Source organism: Malaclemys terrapin, chromosome 3 (genome assembly GCF_027887155.1).
Source record: "Malaclemys terrapin pileata isolate rMalTer1 chromosome 3, rMalTer1.hap1, whole genome shotgun sequence".
Taxonomy (NCBI): Eukaryota; Metazoa; Chordata; order Testudines; family Emydidae; genus Malaclemys; species Malaclemys terrapin.
Window position 1 is genome coordinate 140410904 of NC_071507.1, and position 25032 is coordinate 140435935.

Below are 25032 nucleotides of genomic sequence, written 5' to 3' on the forward strand. Positions count from 1 at the left end.
CTCCATGAGCTTATCTAATTCGTTTTTTTTTTTTTTTTTTTTTTTTTTTTTTGCACAGTTATACGTTTGGCCTTTACAGCATCCCCTGGCAATGAGTTCCACAGGCAGACTTCCTTATGTTTGTCCTCTTGTGTGGGGAGTGAAGAACAACAGATGATATCACTCCCTGCCTTACATAGCTTTAGCATATGGCGGGAACTCTTAGTCCCAAACTCAGTTTGTGGAAAAACACGGACATCCCAAAATGGAGTCCAGAGTCATGTGGCCTGGTCACATGCCCTTGCATACCTTACTGAGTCATAGCAACCACTACTTTCGGGCTGTCAGGAACATTCACAGGAAGGTTATGTTCTTCCAGAGTCCATTGTCTTTGCTGATGGGCCATCAGCACTGTCTGGCTTCTTCATTATTGTACCAGAAAGGCTAATTGTGGGTGTCACCCGGAGTAAGCACATTTGAAATACAGATACATAGTCAATATTAGTAACTTTAGATACAAAACTGATACATGCGTACAAATAGGATAATAATATTCAGCAAATCATAACTTTTCCAATGACACCTCACATGACCCATTTTGTACAAAATGCATCATAATTATGCCATAACCATATCATAATAATATCACTCTGAAGAATATGGGATGCAGATATAACAGATATAACTCCTGATTTATTTTATTTTATTTTTTGTACACGGAGATAGAATCAGTGACATAATCAAGCGAATGAGTAGCGTTCAGCAATCTCTGACAGAGCCAATAATCAGTACTTCTGTCTTTCCTGACTTCAGCTTCAGGATGTTATGGGACAGATATTGCCAAATGACCCATAAAGAACTGGTCAGAGATAAAATTACCGTAGGATACTCTGAAATAAGAATAAGGTGAGTATCATCTGTATAGCTATGCAAGTGCAGATTATATCTCTCTGAAGGACATTACATTAAAAAGAAGCAGAATCTGACAAATACTAGTTCTATGAGACTGCCATGAAGTAGCATAATGACAGATGTAATTTAAACCATGACAGGCTTGACATTCTGGGATGCAGTCCAGACCAGTGAGGGGCTCTGTTACCCCTGCCATGCAACCTTGGGTGCCCCAATGCTTCGCTCTTGTAGCTTCCTACTTCGGTTTTTCACAATCAACCTGCCAGCATGCAGGTCACATCCTGAGAATCTGTGTGTAGCCACAGCCCTGGTCCAGCAACTCTGGCCTCAGCAGCCTGTCAGCAACACACCAGCCACACTCTGGCTTTCACCAGCCTGGTTTATTATTTGACAATGGTGCAAGTAGAGATCAAGTACTGCACTCATGGGAGGGACACAAATGGGGGGGGCACATGACCTCCCCCACATGACCCCACCATGTGACTCCTCCCCACATCACTCCAGCCTGGGCCCCTGCGCTCTCCCCGTCCGCTTCCCATGATTCAAATCCATCCGACGTTACCTTGCGGGGCGGGGCTCTGTCCTCCTCCCACTGTGCTGGAGACTTCTGCTATACAGATCCCAGGCAGGAGGACACAGGAGACACAGCTGCGTGGAAGGGCTGGGGGCAGGGCTGGGAGCGGTACAGCCACGCTGGAGGAGCTGCCAGCATGGGGCCGCTGGACAGCCCCACATTCTGGTCCTTTCCCCACTGCGATTCCTGGGAGATCAAGGCTCTCCAGAACCGCAGCGGCAAAAGGAGCAGAAAAATGTGGGGTTGCCCGGTGGCCCCATGTTCTGCTCCTTTCCCTGCTGCGGTTCCCAGGAGAGCAGGGCTTGGGGCGGTAGAGCCACACCAGAGGAGCTGTCATCATTATGCTCCTTTCCCCGCTGCAGTTCCCAGTGGGGAAAGGAGCAGAACACCGGCAGCTCCTCTGGGGACTGTACTGCCCCCAGCTCCAGCCCCCCAGCCCTGTCCTCTGAGGGGCTGCTGTACAGACAAAGGAAATGCAGCTCTGTGTAAGGGCTGGGGGTGGGGCTAAGGGTGGGCTCCCTGTCTGTCTTTCCAGGATGCCAGACCAGCTATAAATAGCTTACTGGTATGGGGTACCAGACCGTACCACTGTACTTGCACCACTGCTATTTGCGGGGTGAACCCAACACACTCCAAGGTCCAGATTCCCCCCCCCCCAAACATGTGTTTTGCATTGTCTAGCCCTCTCCTGGACATTGCTCCTCTAAGGGGATCAGTACTCAACAGCTTGCCACCTTAAATGGAGTTACCCAAACAATTCACAACACTGGTTAAACTTTGATTAAAGAAAAAACAAGTTTATTTAACCACAAAGAGATTACTTGTACTCACAAGCTATGAGCCATTAAAGTCAGAAATTGTTGCAAGAAAAATAAAGACAAAATGCTTCTTAAACTTAACAAACTAGACTTGGTTCAAGATGAAGTTCTTACTACATGTTTTCAGTACATTGCTGACCAAACTCTTAGGCTAGGATCTGCTTTCCAAAGTCTACAGACTGTGTATTTTATCTTTTTAGGTGGAAAAGAGAAGTGGATAGGGAGAGATAACTTGGAGTTGTTTTGCCCCTCACTTGTATAGTGCAGTCACCCTTTGAAATGCGTTTTCCTGAGAATGACCCCTAGATAAAATTCTTTCCAGCTGAGAGCAAGGAGACATGGAATCTGTTGTCGGAAGGAGACTTCATGGTGTTTCTTTTCACCTGTGTATGCTCAAATGCAGATTTTCTTAGTTTTCTTTCTTCCTCCTCTCACTGTCTGAGGATTCTGTCTACTGCTTATATGCAAATTGAGGTAAACACACACCTATTTGTAAGACAGACCTGCTTGACCAGTTCAACCATATCAGGGCTATGTCAGTTTGAATATGTGCCTTTAACATCATACAGCGGGATTTCGTAACTTTACACATAATGTTTCTACATAGGTTTCAACATGATATTATTGACCAGTGAGCTATTGGTTTTCAAAGGATACCTCACAAGCTATATTTTGTACAACAATTATTACAGTAGTATTTAGAGTGTGAATACAGGCATGCATTCGGTCACGCCAGGTTATCCAGCTAGTCCAACTATGGATTGTAAGCTAACAAAGGAAATACCAAAAGTCCCGAGAAACCCAAAGAGACTAAAAATTACAATGCTTACATTGGCAGCAATTGGTAAATGAATATCTACCCTCAGTAATGCAGTCTGTATTGTGGTGAGTGCTAGAGTCTGACTGGGATTTTTCAGACATGCCAAAATGTACTAGATACATGTCTAACTGATTATTCATATTTTTTCCAATGCCTTTGGCAGAAAACAAAATTTGAAAACTGATGAACATTTGAAAGCTCCCCTGCTGTCAAAAATGCTTGCTCCACTTGCCAGAGCAGGCAAGAATAGGATGTAAAGAACATGTTATGTTTCTGTACCACTTAGTATAGTAATATCTGGCACAGATACTTGAGAAAAAGTCCCATGTCAATGAGAGGTTTGGCTGGCTAAGGAGTACAGAATCTGAGTTTAAGAATATTTGAGACACTACAATCTCACCACACATAAATTCACACAATTTACAAGATTTAGTTATAACCACCCTACACAAAAATAGTATTACACTTTTTAAATGGCAAACTAAATAGTAAAATGTATTATTATTATTGTTTCCAGTAGCACCGACAACATGCTGGGCACTTTATAAACACTGAAGAAAGGAGATTAATACTATTAAAATTTAAAGCACTGTAAAACGTTTTGTTTAGCGATTAGTCTGAATTTATACCGCATATTCAAACTCAGGTTCTGAATTCTCTGGATCTGAACATCTTATCTCTATACTGTGTCAAAACAAAATCCCAGATCCACACACTCCCAAATTAGGTGGTTTTAAATCCAGACTTCGGTTCAATCAGAACTTTCCCAGATTTCGTAGTGTTTGGATTTGGTCCATTATTATGGAGGTGACTAAGCAACTCCATATGTAAGGTTGCATTGAGATTTACACTTTGAGCAGGACTAGAAGGGGAGAAAGACAAGAGGGCTGAGTTGGGGGGGAGGGGAATTTGTTTTTAAAGTTAAACACAATAAACAACCATATAAGTGTTAAGCTGACAGCCTAGCATTACCCTGATCACTTTATTTGTATATTCACCAAATTTTGACTTTGTAAGAATCTTCACTCTTTGGGTAAAGAACTGTGTCTTCAACTGTGTATGGAAAGCACCTGTCACGTTTTAGACAGCACCACAAGCTAAATAAGAAATCTGAGCACACTTGCTTTCAAAGAGTAACAAATACAAATGAGAGTGACATCAATGGAAATACACGTGTGACTAGAGATTAATAACATAAGGGTTTACAAGAGCAGGCTCTGTTAGATCCTCAGTAATCTAATTGTTGACTGTCTTTAAACTTGTTATGGTTCATAGATTGTTCTCTCACTATAATCTATAAAATTGTTCCCATTTATTTTTCCACCACCAGTGTTTATATCAGTTGGGTTTATAATTACCTGATGCTTCTTGTACAAAAACACAAAACTAGCCTATTAAGAAGTAAAATAATGAGTTGTTCTTAGCAAGGCCAGAGCTTTGGATTTATAAGGTGGAGCATTTCAATGTATTTTCTTTTCAAACAAACTTAGTAGGACTAGAGGTATTACCTGTGCCCCCTAGTGGATGATATAAATGATAGCTCATTAGACTGTGATAACATTGATAACATTTCACAGAATACTGATATACTTCATCAGTAACACCAGTGATGTAACTACAATGATGCAAGTGGAGCAGCCCAGGGCCCATGAGATTATTGAGATCCAACCAGAGGGGCTTCTGGGGAAGAGCAGGGCCTGCTAGGGCAAAAGGGGGAAGTGTGCTGGGGGATGCGTGGGGGCATGTGGGGTCCCTGGAGACAGAAGACACAGCCCTCCCCCCAGAGACAGAATGCGAGGAAAAGCATCAACCATTTTGCATGGAGTAGGAGAGAGGGACAGCTGGGGTAGCTTGATCAAAGCTGCAGGGAGGGGAGTTGGAACTGAACTGGGTGGAGCTGGGGGCTGGATTGGTGCTGTTGAGGTGGGGGAATGGGGTGGAGCGGAATTCAGGAGGCCTGGATCAGGACTGGGGGGATGGGGGCGGGAAAGGTTGGAGATGAGCAGAAGGAGACCGAGGGGAGGAGCTGGGGGAAGGTTTGTGAGAGCCTGAAATGGGGCTAGTGGGGTAGATCAGGATGGGAGGAAGAAGGGGAGCTAAAGGAGCCTGGAGGGGAGATTGGATTAAGGCTGGGGAGCTGAGGGCTGGACTGGAGGCTGAAGGAAGGTTTGAAGGAGAGCTGGGAGGGGTGGATCAGAACTGGAAAGGAGAAAACAGTAGCTAGGAGGGAGCTGGGGGGTGAGAGGGCTGGACTGGGGCTATGGGAGAATTGGGCAGGAGCTAGGGGGGCAGCGGGGCAGGACTGGGGCTGTGACGGGAACTGGAGTGGAGCTAGGCAGGAGCCAGGGGACAGGGTAGCTGTACTGGGGCTGTGGAGGAGCTGAAGGGGGACAGATTTCAGAATTGGAAAAGGGCCCCACTAACCTATTCTTGTACCAGGGCCCAGTTACACCACTGAATAGTGTGACAGACATGGCCATTTCCTGCAATATCTGTGGGAGATCCTACTGAATTGCATTTAAATAGCTTTGGAGTCCGTTGTATTAAAAATGCAAAATGTATATATTATTGTGTGATTGTATGTAACTTCTCCAGCAGGGAGACGTGGCCAGTGTAAACTCTGGAGAAGTGTTATGAGCTTCAAAGGACTATTTTAAACAATGTGCCAGACAAGAAGGAACTTTTGAGATAGGCACAGTAGAGTGGATTTCCTCAGAAATACCTGGGGGGAGGTAAATGCAAATTCCCACCTCCAGACCCAACCCTTTGAAGCTATGCCCTGAGTAGAAAACCATTGTCTGGCTACCTGTTCACAATCTCTATCAAAATCCCCAGCTGTAAAAAGGAAAGGCCAATCTATGATGGTGGGTTCTTGTTCTGAGCAAAAGCTGTTATGAACTTATGACCATAGACAAATCCTGTGGTGTTGTTTGAAGGACAGAATTCTACCAGAGCCATTGTTGGAGTTGGGGTGAACTCTGGTAAATTTATTAGCATGTTTGTAGGTTCTGGTATTGTTTTAAATGTTTTTTCTGTAATTCTTTCACCTTAAGAATAAATATGCTTGCTTAGAAAGGGCTGCATGTTAACTTATAACTGTGGGCAAGTATGCTGTTTTTAGCCACTGAGGAGAAAGCAAAGCAGGCCTGCTTAGGCCATTCTGACTTGCTGCAGAATTCAGAATATAGGAAGGGACCTGTGTAGCCTTGAAATACCCTGGTCAGGAGGTCTCCACCCAAGAGAGGTGATGACTGAGAAGCTGGAGCCTTGAGTGAGTTTCTTGCTGTACCATGAGGGGGAAATACAGGTGCAGTTGCCCTGAACGGTGACACGTAGGACTGCCAATGCATTGATGGTTATCTGAATATCAATAAACTATTCTTTACAACTGGAAAGCAGATGACAAAGCTGACATTCTCTGAAAAAAGCAATAGAGGGTCCTGTGGCACCTTTAAGACTAACAGAAGTATTGGGAGCATAAGCTTTCGTGGGTAAGAACCTCACTTCTTCAGATGCAAATAATGGAAATCTCCAGAGGCAGGTATAAATCAGTATGGAGATAACGAGGTTAGTTCAATCAGGGAGGGTGAGGTGCTCTGCTAGCAGTTGAGGTGTGAACACCAAGGGAGGAGAAACTATTTCTGTAGTTGGATAGCCATTCACAGTCTTTGTTTAATCCTGATCTGTTGGTGTCAAATTTGCAAATGAACTGGAGCTCAGCAGTTTCTCTTTGAAGTCTGGTCCTGAAGTTTTTTTGCTGTAAGATGGCTACCTTTACATCTGCTATTGTGTGGCCAGGGAGGCTGAAGTGTTCTCCTACAGGTTTTTGTATACTGCCATTCCTAATATCTGACTTGTGTCCATTTATCCTCTTGCGTAGTGACTGTCCAGTTTGGCCAATGTACATAGCAGAGGGGCATTGCTGGCATATGATGGCATATATAACATTGGTGGACGTGCAGGTGAATGAGCCGGTGATGTTGTAGCTGATCTGGTTAGGTCCTGTGATGGTGTTGCTGGTGTAGATATGTGGGCAGAGTTGGCATCGAGGTTTGTTGCATGGGTTGGTTCCTGAGTTAGAGTTGTTATGGTGCAGTGCGTGGTTGCTGGTGAGAATATGCTTAAGGTTGGCAGGTTGTCTGTGGGCGAGGACTGGCCTGCCTCCCAAGGTCTGTGAGAGTGAGGGATCATTGTCCAGGATGGGTTGTAGATCACTGATGATGCGTTGGAGAGGTTTAAGCTGAGGACTGTAGGTGGGCAGAAGTTGGGCTAATAGCATTTATTTCCCCTTTTAATTCAATCCCTGGTAATATGTGGGTTTGTTTGAAAATGTAGGGACTATATTTTATTTGATACAAAACTAACTTGCAGTTTTTGTTTTTCCTTTACCATTTTTCATTCATAAAGAGAACAAAGTTTTTAAATATGTATTTTTCATTTCTAGGGTCACAGTAACTGCAATGTGCAACATGGATTTCAGTCGCTTCCCCCTGGACACACAGACGTGTTCACTGGAAATTGAAAGTTGTAAGTAAACAGGATACATATGTAGGCCAATATTTTCAAATATGGGAACCTAAAATTAGGCTCCTAAATTTATGTAAGACACCTAAGTAAGTGGCCTGTTTTTCAGAAGTGCAGAGCAACCTGCAAGTCCGACCAAAGTCCACAAACTGAAAACAACTGGGAAAGCTTTTTCTCCACTCTCTTTCAGTTACAATAATCGTAGGTGTGGTTTATCTCAGTTAATCCCACTGCACTGTACTACTCAACAAATAAATGAATGTACTTAATATGCGTCACAAATTTATCCAGAGTATAAACTAAAGATACATCCAAACTAGCATCCCCATGGAGCTCCTTTTTCTAAATCTGACCTATCTTTGAATGTCCTGGCTTTCATACATATATACACCTCTACCCCGATATAACGCGACCCGATATAACATGAATTCGAATATAACACGGTAAAGCAGTGCTCCGGGGGGCGCGAAGGTGGGGGGTGCACTCTGGCGGATCAAAGCAAGTTCGATATAACACGGTTTCACCTATAACGCGGTAAGATGTTTTAGCTCCCGAGGACAGCATTATATCAGGGTAGAGGTGTATTTTTAAACAACTATATTCTATTGACGTACTTTTCCCCTTGGATTGTTAAGAAGCATTTACAATCTTAATGCTGCTTTAACAATTGTTTTTGGGGTTGGGATGGGGTTTTGTTTGTTTGTCTTTTTTCTGGGAATAACTAACCCTGGTATAAAACCCAAGACTAGACAACTAAATCTAATTGGAACACAAGGAAAGAGGTGATTATTATGTCCTACAGCGGTCACCATAACTCTCTGCAAGATGCAGGGCTAAGGCATCTTGAAATCCAAGTTACCACTTTTTTCACCCAAGCAACTAGTCAAATTTTGGGACCTTGAGGATGTTCCAGTTGAGAGTAGAAATGGATGGAGGCTGGTATTTTATTTGATGCAGTCTTGTTTATTTACAAGATGTATACAAGTCCTGCTCCTCTGAACACAGGAGGAACCAAAACAAGGGAATAGCTTCTTTGTTTCCAGCCCCAACCCTCTTTAGCCAACCCTAGACCCAAAAGCCCTTTCTAGGGATCCTCTAGGGTCACATCATGTTTGAAGACTCCTGCTTGGCTTTCTTGCTCTGCCTCAATCTCAGTTTCTTGTCTGCCCCCTCAGCTATCTTTTCACATCCATAGACTCACTCACCTACCTGGTCAGAAGAGGAGGGAACCCTCTGCCCCCCTGTTGCTAGTGTGTGGTCAGACTCTATTAGGCCTTAAGTGTTTCTTACAACCATTTTAAATGAAAGGTGCATTCACACAGCAGTTTCAACAAGGTTTTAACTCCACTCATAACAAGGCTTAAACCAACTCATAACAATAACCAGAATGATCCTTTATCATAATTAGGGCTCCGTGTTTGTCATGGAGGTTGTGGAAGTCACAGATTCCATGACTTTCCGCGACCTCCGTGACTTCTGTGGTGGCCAGTGTGGCTGACCCAAGGGCTGCCCAAGCAGTTGGCTCCAGAGCCAGCTGCTCAGGTGGCCCAGCAGCCAGCCACACCAACCGCTGCTGGAATGGCCCCAGGACCAGCCGCACCAGCTACTGCTCCAGCAGTCCTGGGCGGCTGGCCCTGGTGACCACCTGAGCAGCAGCTGGTGCAGTTGGCCCCAGGGACTGCCTGAGCAGCAGTCCCCGGGCGGCTGGAGCAACCCCCCGGGACATTCACTCTCACAACAGTGGACCCCAGCTACCCCTCTTCCCAGATTCCCCCCCCCAGTAACACCCCCCCCCCCCCCAAGATTCAGTCAGGGGTATTTATAGTATAAGTCATGGACAGGTCACCAGCCATGAATTTTTGTTTATAGCCCATGATCGCTCCATGATTTTTACTAAAAATACCCATAATTAAATTGTAGCCCTAACCATAATCACATGCACAATCATCCATGACCATCACTAATACTGGACTAAACTGGCAGAAAATTTGCTGTTTCCCCCAAAGCTTTTGTACCTACCTTTGAAGACATATTGACACATTCTGAACTGTAGAGTCGATACTATTTGGTATAATTGCACTGCACCAAAGATTTACTCCTATTTTCCTAGATGCCTACACTGAAGATGATCTAATGCTGTACTGGAAGAATGGGAATGATTCCCTAAAAACGGATGAGAGGATATCGCTATCCCAGTTCCTTATACAGGAGTTTCACACCACCACAAAGCTTGCCTTTTACAGCAGTACAGGTAAGTGATTTTTACTAAAGTTGTGAAATTATGATAGATTTTTGCTTTCTCCCCTCCCTCCCCAATCAGATGAGATCAACTTTACCTCTCCCTTACGAGCTGGACTGGTATGTGGCTTCCTCTGGGGCCCATAAAAATTCCCTTCAATTGGCCACAAAGGACTCACTAGCAAATGGTCTAAGGCATTCCCTTTCCTACAAGAGCTGAAGCATAGGCAAAGTTCATGCGGAATTGCAAACTAGGACTTAATTATTTGTTCATCACTGTGACGGGGTGTACCAGGGCCATGGTCCTACCACACCCTGCCCCAGGAAAGGGCGCAGAAGAGGTGAGTTCTACAGGCTGCCTGGAACAGCCCATCAGAGACCAGCAGGCTCTGCCTCAGTGACCTGAGTGATTCCCTTCTGTATGCCTACACTCTTCACGGGGTGGATCTGCTGCGCTGTGATAGTCTTCACTGTTTCTGGTGTCAGCTCTGGTGCCCCTAGCAATAGGGATTTGCACCATCAGACATTCTCTTCTCATCTGGCTAATCCTTGAGGTCCCTGCCTTTCCTCTTGCAGCAAAACCTTTTTATGTGGCCCACCTCTTCACAATCAAAGCAATTAAGCCTTGCCCTTCCTCCCTCATTCACCCCAGGGCAAGCCCCATCTTAAATGCTCATAATATCTCCGCGGCTGGGCTTCAGGCCTCCAGCCTGGTAAACCAACTGGGTGTGATATGGCTCAGGCATCTCTGTATCCACACCTGCTATTTAGAGTGGGTCTCTTGCCATTGATATTGTGCTGCAAACTGAGTGTTCTGCTGGTTCTCCAACAGCTGCATCAGCAGGGCCTGGGTCCGTAGCTTCTGCTACCTGCTGCTGCTATCCTGCCACTAGCAGGCGGATCACCTCTTCCATTGTAGTACCCCTTGTTTTCAGGGGTCAGGCCAAAAGGATCCCACTCTGGTACCACTGTGATGGGGCCCACTCACCTCACATGAACTCCTACTATCGTGTGTGTGTGCCTGCACTCTCTCTCTAGCTGCACCTGGCAGTTAACTTCTCTGGCAGGTTTCCAGTGACTCAGACATCCGTCCGAGTCACACACAGTCATGTGTGAAACAAACACACAAAACAGACCCCTTCTGGGGTACGTGATCCAATAGGGCCTACCTCAGTGCCCTCAGTACAGTCTTTGTAGCCCTATCCCTGGGCTCGAGCCTCAATCAGTCCAACAGAGCTTATCACAGTGCCCTCTGCTGGTGTCAGCCTGCAGTCTCGTCCCTGGGTTCAATCCTCTATCAGGCCATCAAGGCCTATTGCAGTACCTTGGTTATAGCCCCGCCTGGGTTAGCCTTCAAACTGTCTCTCACACCTTCTGGGCTCTCTCTCAAATTGTCTCTGCTCTGGTATGGAGAAGTGCCCCCAGGGCTTCCTCCCTGGAGATTCTTCATAAGCCACTTCCCTAGTGGCTGGTGGGGGGGACCCAGGCCCGCCCAGTACGCCAGGTCCTGACCCAGGGACTCTATAATGCTGCCTGCTGCATCCCTTTATTAATTGCTGCATTTTCCTGGGCCTCTTCCCCACGGCCCCAGTACCTTCATCCTTATCTCAGGGCTGAAGTTTTTCTTGAGTCCATGCAACCAGCCAGGAGCACCTTCCTTGCTCCCTGGTCCCTGCCAGCAACTGCTGTGTCCAGGTACTGCAATTCCTGCACCTAGCCAGGAGCACCATCCTTGGAGCCTGGCTCCAGACAGCACAGATCTGTCCAGCCCTCCAGCTCCTGCAGCCAGCCAGGAGCACCCTCTTTGGTCCTCTGGCTCCAGCCAGCAACTGAACTGCTCTGTCCAGAAGCTCCTTTTTATATGAGGCTTGTGGTCTCTGATTGGCTGCTCCCTGCAGCTCTCTAGGCAGCCTTGAGGATTCACCTCTTCTGCTCCCTTTCCTGGGGCAAGATGTGGTAGGACTGCAGGGCCTGGTACACCCTGCCACAATCACACTTCTCCCTTTGTGCAGTGCTGTGTAATGGTACATTTGTGGTGTTATATAAAGAATAATAATCCCTATATGGAAGCATTACAGCTGGACCTCACAGTAATTGGGAATGTCCTTGACTGAAGTGTGGGAAGATTTGCAGATGCAAAGCTAATTGGCAATTTTAAATTTATATCCACATAGTTATCTGGTGCATTTGTTAGAATTATATATACAATGAAGGTTCCGATCCTATAAGCCCTCTCTGCATAGAACTCCCATTATTCCAATCAGAACTGACTGCAACAGGAATTCCTTGCCCAGGGGGCTTTCAAGAACAGGTGTGATATTTGCTTTAAAGGTCCAGTCCTGTGAGGTGATGAGACTTCAAGAATATGAATGGTTTGATTAAGATCCACTCTGCTCTTAAATGGAGATGAACCTGTAGTGGTCACTTGTAGTATTTTTCTTATAAGAAAGTATAGCACTGTTCCACTGTGGATGTTGAAATGATCTCAAAATGTCCTATATTATATTTGTGGATGGTTTTCCTTTGGTGTTAGTTATCCTTTTTTCCTTTTCTCTGTGGTACAGGGTGGTACAATCGCCTGTACATTAACTTCACTTTACGCCGCCACATCTTCTTCTTCTTGCTGCAAACCTATTTCCCTGCCACTTTGATGGTCATGCTGTCCTGGGTGTCTTTCTGGATTGATCGCAGAGCTGTACCTGCCAGGGTCCCTTTAGGTAAAAATAATCTTGTAATCGGCACACCTGAGTGACCATACACTAGCAAAGACCTACTTATTGAGACAATCTCATCAGCATCAACCCCCGGTCTCTGATATATGCCATACCACATTGTCACATAGCTTAGAATTCAGCCACTGAATTAATCTACTGCTCTTGCTCACACTTACACATGTAGGTTAGGATAGGCTGACCCCATTCATCTCTTCTTTATTACCCTAACAACACTTTAACTGTATTAGTCAGTATCACAAATGATAGATGCACCCCAAAAACATAGTGAAGAACAAACACAGCATTCATTTTCTCATTCTGTTATTATATAATTATAATTAGGGCGGTCAAGTGACTAAAAAAATTAATTGTAATTAATTGTGCTGTTTAACAATAGAATATCATTTATTTAAATATTCTGGATGTTTTCTATATTTTCAAATATCTTGATTTCAATTACAACATAGAATACAAAGATTACAGTGCTCACTTTATATTTATTTTTATTACAAATATTTGCACTGTAAAAAACAAAAGAAATAGTATTTTTCAATTCACTTAATACAAGTACTGTAGTGCAATCTCTTTATCATGAAAGTGGAACTTACAAATGTAGAATTATGTACCAAAAAACCCTGCATTCAAAAGTAAAACAATGTAAAACTTTAGAGCTTACAAGTCCAATCATTCCTACTTCTTGTTCAGCCAATCGCTCAGAAAAACAAGTTTGTTTACATTTGCAGAAGATAAATGTACCTTGACTTTAGCAAAGTTTTTGATACTGTCCAGTATGGATTGGATGAATGGACTATAAGGTGGATATAGGATGGAAGGTGGACTTAGGATGGAAGAATCCCATGCACTGCTACAGGCTGGGGACCGAATGACTAAGTGTCAGTTCTGCAGAAAAGGACCTGGGGGTTACAGTGGATGAGAAGCTGAATGAGTCAACAATGTGCCTTTGTTGCCAAGAAGGCTAATGGCATACTGGGCTGCATTAGTAGGAGCATTGCCAGCAGATCAAGGGAAGTGATTATTCCCTTCTATTCGGCACTAGTGAGGCCACATCTGGAGTATTGCGTCCAGTTTTGGGCCCACCACTACAGAAAGAATGTGAACAAATTGGAGACAGTCCAACAGATGGCAACGAAAATGATTAGGAGGCTGGGGCAAATGACTTATGAGGAGAGGCTGAGGAAACTGGGCTTATTTCATCTGCAAAAGAGAAGAGTGAGGGGGGATTTGATAGCAGCCTTCAATTACCTGAAGGGGGATTCCAAAGAGGATGGAGCTTGGCTGTTCTCAGTGGTGGCAGATGACAGAACAAGGAACAATGGTCTCAAGTTGCAGTGGGGGAGGTCTAGGTTGGATATTAGGAAAAACTATTTCACTAGGAGCGTGGTGAAGTACTGGAATGGGTTACCTAGGGAGGTGGTGGAATCTCCATCCTTAGAGGTTTTTAAGGTCAGGCTTGACAAAGCCCTGGCTGGGATGATTTAGTTGGGGTTGGTCCTGCTTTGGGCAGGGGGTTAGACTAGATCACCTCCTGAGGTCTCTTCCAACCCTAATCTTCTATGATTCTATGAAGATAATGCTGCCTGATTCTTGTTTACAATGTCACCTGAAAGTGAAAACAGGTGTTTGCATGGCACTGTTGTAGCCAGCATCACAAGATATTTACATGCCAGATTTGCTAAAGATTCATATGTCTCTTAATGCTTCAACCACCATTCCAGAGGACATGTGTCCATATTGATGACGGGTTCTGCTCGATAACAATCCAAAGCAGTGCAGACCAACGCATGTTCATTTTCATCATCTGAGTCAGATGCCACCAGCAGAAGGTTGTTTTTCTTTTTTGGTGGTTTGGGTTCTGTAGTTTCCACACCAGAGTGTGGCTCTTTTAAGACTTCTGAAAGTGTGCTCCACACCTCAACCCGCTCAGATTTTAGAAGGCACTTCAGATTCTTAAATCTTGGCCCTGTGCTGTAGCTATCTGTAGAAATTTCACTTTGGTATCTTCTTTGCATTTTGTCAAATTTGCAGTGAAACTGTTCTTAAAACGAACAACATGTGCTGGATCATCATCTGAGACTGCTATAACATGAAATCTATGGCAGAATGAGGGTAAAACAGAGCAGGAGACATACAATTCTCCCCCAAGGAGTTCAGTTACAAATGTAATTAACGCATTATTTTTTTAACAAGTGTCATCAGCATGGAAGCATGTCCTCTGGAATGATGGCCAAAGCATGAAGAGGCATATGAATCTTTAGCGCATCTGACACATAAATACCTTGTGACACTCTGTGTCTCAGGGGAACACTCCCGGCACCCTTATAATATGATTGTGTAGTATCCAATGCAAAGTTTGTTATGTTGGGTGTCTTTGGAAAGCTCATGATGCACTGAGCATTGTTATAGTAATGTTATAGGTTGTAATTTCATGTATATAGTTATGAGGCTGAAAATGTGTCTTGATGGCTTAAAACAAGCCCAGGCAAAACTCTCCAAAAACAGAGGGGCAGTTCATCAAGGCATGTGTGGGACAAACCCAGCCCAGCCTTACAGGAACCAAGGACACTGGCCTAGGCAGCAACAAAGGATCTGTTGGACTCTCGAGTGAGTCATCTACCCTCCATTGGACAGTTTGGGACTACGATGAGGTAATGCTCACCTGACCCTTGGGGGGGGGGCAAAGCCAAGAGGGATGAAAGAACATGATAAAAGGGAGAGACGTTTGCCATGCTCTTCCTCTCTCTTCCACTTCCATCTACAGATATCACCTCCAAATGACTGAAGAGCCGATCAAAGGTTGAAGGGCAACCATCAATCCTGTGGTGAGAAGCATCTAAGTTTGTAAGGGCACTGAAAGTGTTAAAATCAGCTTAGAATGCGTTTTGCTTTTATTTCATTTGACGAAATCTGTCTTGTTATGCTTTGACTTATAATCACTTAAAATCTATCATTTGTAGTTAATAAATTTGTTTGTTTATTTTACCTGAAGCAGTGCATTTGGTTTGAAACGTGTCAGAGGCTCCCCTTGGGATAACAAGCCTGGTACATATCAATTTCTTTGCTAAATTGACAAACTCATATAAGCTTGCAGTGTCCTGTGGGCATAATTGGACACTGCAAGACGGAGATTCCTAGGGTTGTGTCTGGGACCGGAGGTATTGGCTAGTGTCATTCAGTTGCATAATCCAAGGAGCAGCTTACATGCCAGAAGCTGTGGCATGAACGGCCAGGGAGTGGGGGTTCTCACAGCAGAGCAGGGTAAGGCTGGCTCCCACAGTCAAGGATTGGAGTGACCTAGCCGATCACGGGTCCAGATAACACCAGGGGAACGTCACAACCAGTTACAACAGTGCCATGTGAATGCCTATTCTCCCTTTCAGGTGACATTGTAATTAAGAAGTGGGCAGCATTATCTGCCAAAATGTAAACAAACTTGTTTCTCTTAGCGATTGACTGAACAAGAAATAGGTCTGAGTAGACTTGTAGGCTCTAAAGTTTTACATTGTTTTGTTTTTGAGTGCACTTATGTAACAAAAAAAACTACATTTGTAAGTTGCATTTTCATTATAAAGAGATTGCACTACAGTACTTGTATGAGGTGAATTGAAAAATACTATTTCTTTTTATCGTTTTTACAGTGCAAATATTTGTAATAAAAAATAATACCAAGTGAGCACTGTACACTTTGTATTCTGTGTTGTAATTGAAATTGATATATTTGAAAATGTAGAAAAAAATCCTAAAATATTTAATAAATTTCAATTGGTATTCTATTGTTTAAAAGTGCAATTAATCATGACTAATTTTTTTAATTGCGATTAATTTTTTTTAGTTTACTGTGATTAATCGACAGCCCTAATTATAATACATAGCAAGTACAGAGCATTTTCCATCCATAGGTCTCAAATCACTTTACAAATTCTAGCAGAAAAAGGGTTGAAAACCAGCATCAGCAACTCTCTGTTCAATCTTGCAACATTTTTCTTTACAATAAAATTAACTATTGTTGGAATTAAAATATTAGGTGATATTTTCAAAGAAGTCTATGGGATTTAGCTCTCAGTTCTGTAATGAACTAGATGCAGGCAGACCCCTTGGCTTACTTTGTAAGATTGAGATCTTAGACACATCCCTCCCTTTAAAATTAATGTTCTAAATATCTTATCCTTAATCATTATTAACATATCTCACAGACTTTGAGTCCAATCCCACTCCCACTGATTTCAACTTGAACCAGGATCAGGGCCTTATTTATTGCAAATTAACCTGCTTAATGGAGAGAATATGTATTGACATACAACAGATATGAATGGAACATATGTATTCATGTTTTTATTACAAAATGGTTCACATTTATATCAAGGCAGTGATATCAAAAGCTTAGAAACCTAGTTGAGAGTTACAGCAATAGAAAGTAAAAACGTAGTGCTTATGTAGAGCTTTTCATTTTCAAAGCAGTTTACTAACATTAAGTAATTAATCCTGCTAACAGCCCTGCTTGTGAGGGAGGTATATAGGATTATCCCTATTTTACAAATGGCAAACAATAGCAGGAGGGAACTTAATTACAGCCAGATTCTCATGCTCTGGCATGTTGAGTAGTACCTTCATCCATGAGACATCCTGCTAGAATCAGTGGGATTTCTCACAGAATAATGTACTATTCAGCCTGAATAAAGCTATCAGACGCTGGCCCTTAACCTCTCTGCCTCCAAGGGAGCTCACTTCTGGCACATTCTTGGGGAGTTGCTGAGGTGGGTACTATGACATTTGGTCTTCTGCTACTCATTCTTGAGGGAATTAATTTTCTCTTGACACTGAGGTCCTTTTTCGTAGATCTCTTCCTCAGCTAGCTTCTTGGAGATGACATCAGAGAACTGTAGATTTTGTGTCCTGCCTCTCAAATCATGGCTTGCTGTCCTCACACCAGAGATCCACCAAAACCCTGGTGTCGGTCTCTGGTCAGCTGGCAGGATGGTGGGAATATGATCTCCCTGGCACCAGCTCTTCTGTTCATATGCTGTAGAAGCACAATAGAAATGCTGCAGGTATAGCAAGCCACGTGCAATATGAGGCTCAAATGTATACCAATGTATATGAGCTGGTAGGTGACTCCCTGTGCAGAAGCAGGGAGTAGGCAGATGGCACAAAAACCCAGGCTAGGGGGAATTGTGGAAAGGCACTGGAAAATTAACAGAGCCCAAGTTGCTTAGCCTGCATCCACACTGCAGAGTGCTCATGTTAGAAGCTTGAGGGTTGGCAGCAGTCAAGTGTTAGTCTTTATTCCCTTTAACTGCCTCCCGTGTAAAGCACCCCAGCATCTGGACGAGAGGTTTTTGTGTGGATGGAAGTTTGGGCTAGGGACAGCACTCGAATAAGAACACACAGTTAACTTTGTACTGAAGACAACCCCTTAGTATGAGAATCAGAGTTAGAAATCAGGGATTTCTGGATCCCACTAAGCCACCTCTGAAACTGAAAAAAGACATTTTAAAGATAAACTAGAACTTCAGAAATAGGACCTCATGTTTGCTGTAAAGAACGCAGTTTGAATTGTCTTCACTGTTTATGTCTGAATGGATGATGGTGTGTTCCCAGGAATAACTACGGTACTGACCATGTCTACAATCATTACTGGTGTAAACGCCTCCATGCCTCGAGTTTCCTACATCAAAGCTGTGGACATTTACCTCTGGGTCAGTTTTGTGTTCGTCTTTCTCTCAGTGTTGGAATATGCAGCAGTGAACTACCTGACAACGGTGCAAGAGCGGAAAGAGAGGAAACTGCGAGACAAAGTGAGTTTATATGTCCAGTGCTGTTGTATGTATTTGAAATAGGTGTTTGAATGGGCTGATCATGCTTCAAAAGTCAGCATCCACAATGTGAAAAATCTAAGCTTCCTTAGAAGAATAGAGCGTGTACAAAAAGTGTCAGTACAGTGTTCCTTGTTAGACAGTTTAAAGGTTAGCTAATGTTATCTGGAACCCTATTCCACTGAAGTTTCTTCAGCATGTAAAGTCAACCGGACAAAATCCTTATTCATATTGTAATGTGACTTTTTGGTATCTTTTCTTTTAAATTCTCTCTTTTTGTAGTTAAGAGACTAACTTGCAAATAGCACCAGATAGAAATAGTATTGTGAATGGAATGGGTGTTCAGATAACAAGGAAGATTCAAACACATCTTAGGCTCTGTTTACAATGTGCCATTAAAAATGGGCACCCTCTCAGGAATATTTGTAATTGTAAAGAAGTGGAGTTCCCACCCTTCTCCAGAAGTCTAGACTGCGATGATTCAAATTTATGCCTTTGCCTTTGCTGTTATGTTTAACAACAACAAAATCCTGCACCTATGTTTTCCTCTTGAGCTTCGCTTTTCCTAAGGTTTTCTCCCTGCAAGTTCCTTCTCTCCTTCCCCATAGTTCCCTCTGCTTCAAGGAGAGACTCCAGCCCTCTTTATAACCTGGAGTGGAGCTAACACGACCTATCAATTTTGCTTTCTCATGCTAGGAATCTCTGCACCTTTACACAGGGTTCTAACTAGAGCTGGTTGAAAATATTCCACTGAAACATTGTTCCGTTGGAAAATGCCGATTCATCAAAATCAAAAATTCTGTGGCAACATGTTGATTTCGACAAAATTTTGCTTAGAAAAAAACTAACCAAAGGATTTCAATAAGGCTTCAATCCTATCAGAACGAAGTGTCTCAATTTTTTGTTTTGCAACAACTTGTCTTGTAGAAACTTATATTATTATAAAGTATAACATTTTAAAAAAGAATAGATGAAACAACACAAAAAATTTGTTTTGCAGGTAATTCAGAATGAAAGCAAATTTCAAAATAGCAGAATTTCCTGAGAAACAGAAATTGCGGTTCGTGCACAGCCCTAGTTGTAACACATGATATTTGCCTGATTCAGCAGAAGAGCCCATCTTCTTATGTAGGGTCCTAGAGCTTACCACGCTCTTCCAGCATGGACAATCCTTCACAATTTTTATAGTAACCTGACAAATAAAATCCCATCCTTTGTTGTCATATAAGAGTATGAAAGATGGTAAATACTACAAATTATACAACGTGAAGCCCAGTGATCGGGGCTACAAAGGTAAAATGGGCTCCATCCAGCTGGATCCAGGGACAGCATTGCTTTCCCTCACCCCTGACAGCATGATTCCTTCTTTCACACTCTTTGCAGCATCTGCACCAAGGGAAGAAAAGGTCCCCAGGAAGGGCATGCTACAGAGGGAGCTGTTGCCCAACTCCATTGCTACTGCTCTCTCTTCCTCTTCCCCCAGCAGCCTGGTTTCCACCAGGATTTGCTCCCTCTGCCTATGTAAGGAGAGGAGGAGCATCAGGACCAGATAGTTCCAAATACCTATCTCATATAACTACACTCAACCTTATTCACAGCTTCCTTGTACTTGCGGACTACCTCAGCCCCGGCCCATGATGATGGACGGCAGCTACAGCGATGGGGATGTGAATGAACTGGGACACTATGTGTCTGAGAATGGAGATAAACAAGACAGAATGATGATGCAGCTGACACTTGGTTCTGAAAGGAGTTCAAGCAGGAGGAAAAGCCAGAGATACGTCAGCATGCGCATCGACACCCATGCCATTGACAAGTATTCCAGAATAATATTCCCAGGCTCATACATTTTATTTAATTTGATATACTGGTCCATTTTTTCATAAATATCAGTTATTTCTCTAGTCAGTTTCCACATGTCGCACTGTGTTACTGTTTAAAATTAACATCTATCATGCTAATAAACAGAAAATGGAGGAAACACTTAATTTTAATGCTACTTGACTGATCAGAATTTTGATACATTGATTATATAAAATCCATCTGTTGTAAAAGATCTTTATACACATTTCAACTTTGAACTAAAAACTAGGATCCATTGCATAACTTTTTATACTAATTTTAAGCTGTACTATGTTCCTTCTTGTGCCTCATGGGCCACTCTAATTTGTTTTAATAGATGGCAAGAATAATCATCAACCGCTCATATAGGGTACATCACTCATTTTATGCCTCAGAAACCTTTCCTAGACTAATGTCCTGATCCTGCAAATACTTAAGCATGTGCATAAGTTTCCTGACTTAAGCAGTTCCATTGAGTTCAATGGCAATATAACAAGGAAGGTTACACGTGTACTTATGTTTTCAGGAGAGGTATTACAAGCACTGGAAAATGTATTGATGTTTAAAGCTTTCTTCCCCTGGTTAATGCATGCTTTGGTTAGCACTGTGTTGGAGTAACTGAAAGAGCCAAATACTAATGTTTTGTACAGCACCTGCGCCCCCTCTTGTTCATTCCTGAAAGGAAATGCTTTCAAGCTGCTTTGAATTAACCTGTTCTAAGTGTAACCAACAGTATATATTTACTAAGCAATTCACCCAAACCTTCCTAATTGAAATGAGATTTTTTTTCAACACGAACAAAATACTCTTTAAAAAAAAGTACAGGAGGCTTTCAGTGGACCTGGGTAGATCTAGAGAGCAATAAGAGACCGCAGGCATGGCTGCACCTGTCCTGGGTCAGCTGACTCAGGCTCACAGAGCTCAGGCTGTGAGGCTATGACATTGCAGTGTAGATGTTAAAGCTTGGGTTGGAGCCCGGGCGCTGAGACCCCACAAGGGGAAGGTCTCAGAGCCCAAGGCTCCAGCTTGAGCCCAAACAATTATGCTGCAATTTTATAGCCCCGCAGCCCGAGCCCAAGTCAGCTGAACTGGGCCCTGAGACTTGGTCCCACAGGTTTTTTATCGCAGAGTAGACATACCCAGAGGGTTTTGCCAATGAATTCACCAGAGGAGGGAACAAGCCTTTCTGCCAATTAAAGAAAAATTGTGACAAACCCTCCTTTTTCAGAGAAAGAGACGTACAAAGAGAACGATAAAAGAACAGTTTCCCTCAGAGAGTCTCACTGCAATATCCTGCCATTCCTGGTAAGCAGCATGCATTCTAAACACCAAGAAAAATGTTACACCTGGGCCGAACTCCGCCACTGTGTAAATTCCCCTTAGCAATGATTTCAGTGGGAATAGTCTGTTATTTCTACAACCAGAAAAGGATGAGTCTCAAAAGGAAAAACAACAAAGCAATCATAAAGATTTTATATCTGGGACACTGTCTAAGTTACTAAGACTAATGCTCTGAAACTTATCTGCAAAGGAGTTTCCATCATGAAGGGCCAAATCCAGTGAGATACTGAGCACCTCTAGCTAGCTAGGTTTTCATACTACCTATTGCATAGTATCCAAATTCCTCCTGGGATGCACGCTGAAGGTGCTCACCACCTCACAGGATAGGATTGGAGAAGCACTCAATAAGGGGAGTTGAGGGCACTCAGCATCTAGTTAGATCACCCCCTAATTTAGTTAAGTATGGTATTCATGTGACAGAGTGTCTGCAACACATGAACAAAATATGTCAAATCAACCTAATTTTCGTCTTTCACTGGGTTACTGGCCTAATGGAAAAGGAGAAGCAATGGATGCAATGTATCCTGATTTTAGTAAGGCTTTTGACACAGTCCCACATGTTATTCCCCTAAGCAAACTAGGGATACAGATGAAACTACTATGCAATGAGTGCATAACTGGTTGAAAGACTATACTCAAGAGTAGTTGTCAATTGTTCATTGTCAAACTAAGAGGACATATCTAGTGAGATCCCTGAGGGGTCTGTCCGGGGTCTGGAACTATTCAACATTTTCATCAATTACATCGATAATGGACTAGACACTAAGCTGGGGGGGGGGCTGCAAGCAGTTTGGATGACAGGATTAGAATTCAAACAGATCTTGGAGAATTGATCTGAAATCAACAAGATAAAATAAAGACAAGTGCACAGTACTACACTTAGGAAAGAAAAAATTAAATGTACAAATACAAAATGGGGAATGGCTGGCTAGGCAATAGTCCTGTTGAAAAGGATCTGGGAGTTATAGTGAATCACAAACTGAATATAAGCCAACAATGTGATGCAGTTGCAAAAAAGGATATCATCATTTTGGAGAGTATGTGAAACATGAGAGTTAACAGTCCCACTCTACTTGGCACTGGTGAGACCTCAGCTGGAGTCTTCTGTCCAATTCTGAGCCCCACACTTTATGAAAGATGTGGACAAATTGGAGAAAGCCCAGAGGAGAACAACAAAAATGAGAAAAGGTTTAGAAAAAACCTGACCTGTGAGGAAGTGTTAAAAGAACTGGGCATATTTAGTCTTGAGAAAAGAAGATTGAAGAGGAAACTTACAACAGTCTTCAAGTATGTTAAGGAGTGTTATAAAGATGACAGTGATCAACTGCTCTCCACGTCTACTGAAAATAGCACAAGAAGTAAAGGGTTTAATGTAAAGCAAAGGAGAGTTAGGTTAGATATTAGGGGGAAATTTTCTAACTATAAGAATAGTTAAGTACTCCAGTACTTCCAAGGAGGTGGTGGAGTCCCTGTCTTTAGAAGTTGTAAGAACAAGTTGTCAAATATCTGTCAGGGATGGTCTAGATATACTTGTTCCTGCCAGGGGGAGGGAGGGCGCGGATGGGCTGGACAAGATGACCTCTCAAGGTCCCTTCTAGCCCTACATTTATGTGAGTCTATGACCAGCATGTTCAGGCAGAAAAAGTAACGTCTGTTAAATAGCTTAGGTAAATAATAATATTTGACTCCAACATTTTTTTCTTTCCCCAATCAAACCTGTGGCCCTTACAAAAATGATAACTCAAGGTTTCTTACAGTTAGTTGGTTATATGTTATCTTTAAAAATGTAGGTAGACAAGCAAATGTGGATGGTTAATAGGACTTGAAACATAAACCAACCACAATTGTAAAAGAAAAGGTTTATGTGTGTGGAGGAAAAATGTTGTTTCATACACTGTAAAACATTCCTGTCTTTTGCACTTGTAGCCACTATCAGGATCATATTGTAGCTATGCTATCGCTGTATGACCAATGGACCTTTTCCTTAATGAAATCTGTTTTGGCCTGGTTGGTTTTGACCTTCTATGCACTATATTAGTTATAGACACAGAAAATGTTTGAACAATGTTACTTGTTTATTTTTATATGTAAATTAAATAACTATTGTAAAATGTTCACAATTTTTGCTGTTTCAGGAAATTGTGAACTGAAAAAATATAAATGGAGCACTACTCTATTGGTATATGGAGCCACAGCATCCAAGTATAAGGAAAAGAAATTGTATAATAGTCACTAACAGATACATATCTGGTATGTCAGCAGTGATTTTTGTTTAAATTCTACATCGGATTATACACATACATATATTATTTTGCTATCTTATCTTAAGAGCTTTCCCAGATAATAAAGAAATTACTTTCTTACAAGGACATTGTTTGAACTGAACAAAGGGGAAAATGTTACATTTGAAAGAGCAATTGAAAAGCTAAGGACCAGAATACTGTAGTATCTTACTCCACGAAGAGTCCCATAGATTTCAAGGGTATTACTTGCACAGTAAGGTACTCGGCCCTTCAGTGTTATCAAGAACAATTGTTTCCATTGTTACAACTAGAATACTTAAGTTGACATTTTGTAAGCAGGATTGCAAAACCTTACACTAAAGAATTAAAATATTTGCTGTGTTAATTATTTAAACACATAACCTATAGCTGGTTTGTTTGTTGAACCATTACTTAAATGTTTTAATAGCTCACCAAATAGTAATATTCAAATTCTTTGACTTTTGACCACATAGTAATAAGGGAGCCTTTCAAGGATACAAATGAGTTAGGTACCCAACTCTCACTGATTTTCATAGGACACCTAACTGCCTTTTGTGCCTTTGAAAATCTCTCCCATCATGGATCTTTACAATTAAATTGTCCAAATCGCAAATCTGAATTTACATTGCTACTTTATTTATATGGTTATATTTTCAGCTCTAGTGCCTTTTTGGTTTGTATTGTATATAAATATATTTCTTTCATGAGAACAGGGTATGTTATATAAAGCCAGTGCTTGATTTTAAGACTCATAATCATAAAAAAGAAAAAAAGTTGCTTTTTGGTTTTCAACCTTCCAGTGTACATTGTTGCATAAGATCATTCATTTTCATAATGGCTACTAGTTGTTTGTTTTTTAATTTATTTCTAGGAAAACTCAAACTCATAATAAAACTTTGCATATGTACAGCATTGTGTGTTTTCTCCCCAAAATTCTAAAACTGTATCTCCCTGAATTTATTAATACGCATAGTATCTTTTCTTCTCAAGGACCTAATCCTGCCAGTGCTGCATGCCCTTAATTCCTATTGACACTAGTGGTTTGAAAGGGCTTAGGACGTCAGAGCCAGGACTGTAATAAGAAGACTGGACTGAAATTATAAGTGAGAAGATGTATTAAGCTTCCATCCTAGATTGTCTAGGTGTCTGTGATAGGGTGTCTGCCCCACAGTGGC

General features: G+C 42.4%; 1 protein-coding gene across 2 annotated transcripts in view; it reads left to right on the forward strand.

The window, feature by feature from the left end:
- LOC128834535 (gamma-aminobutyric acid receptor subunit rho-1-like) overlaps positions 1 to 20296 on the forward strand; it is an 81694-nt gene extending 61398 nt beyond the window's left edge. For both annotated transcript variants that reach the window (XM_054023418.1, XM_054023419.1), the window contains 5 exons: positions 7548 to 7630; positions 9738 to 9878; positions 12430 to 12582; positions 18196 to 18392; positions 20009 to 20296. In XM_054023418.1, coding sequence (XP_053879393.1) covers positions 7548 to 7630; positions 9738 to 9878; positions 12430 to 12582; positions 18196 to 18392; positions 20009 to 20296 — 862 coding nt within the window. The remainder of the gene's footprint in view (positions 1 to 7547; positions 7631 to 9737; positions 9879 to 12429; positions 12583 to 18195; positions 18393 to 20008) is intronic.
- Positions 20297 to 25032: the final 4736 nt, after the last annotated feature.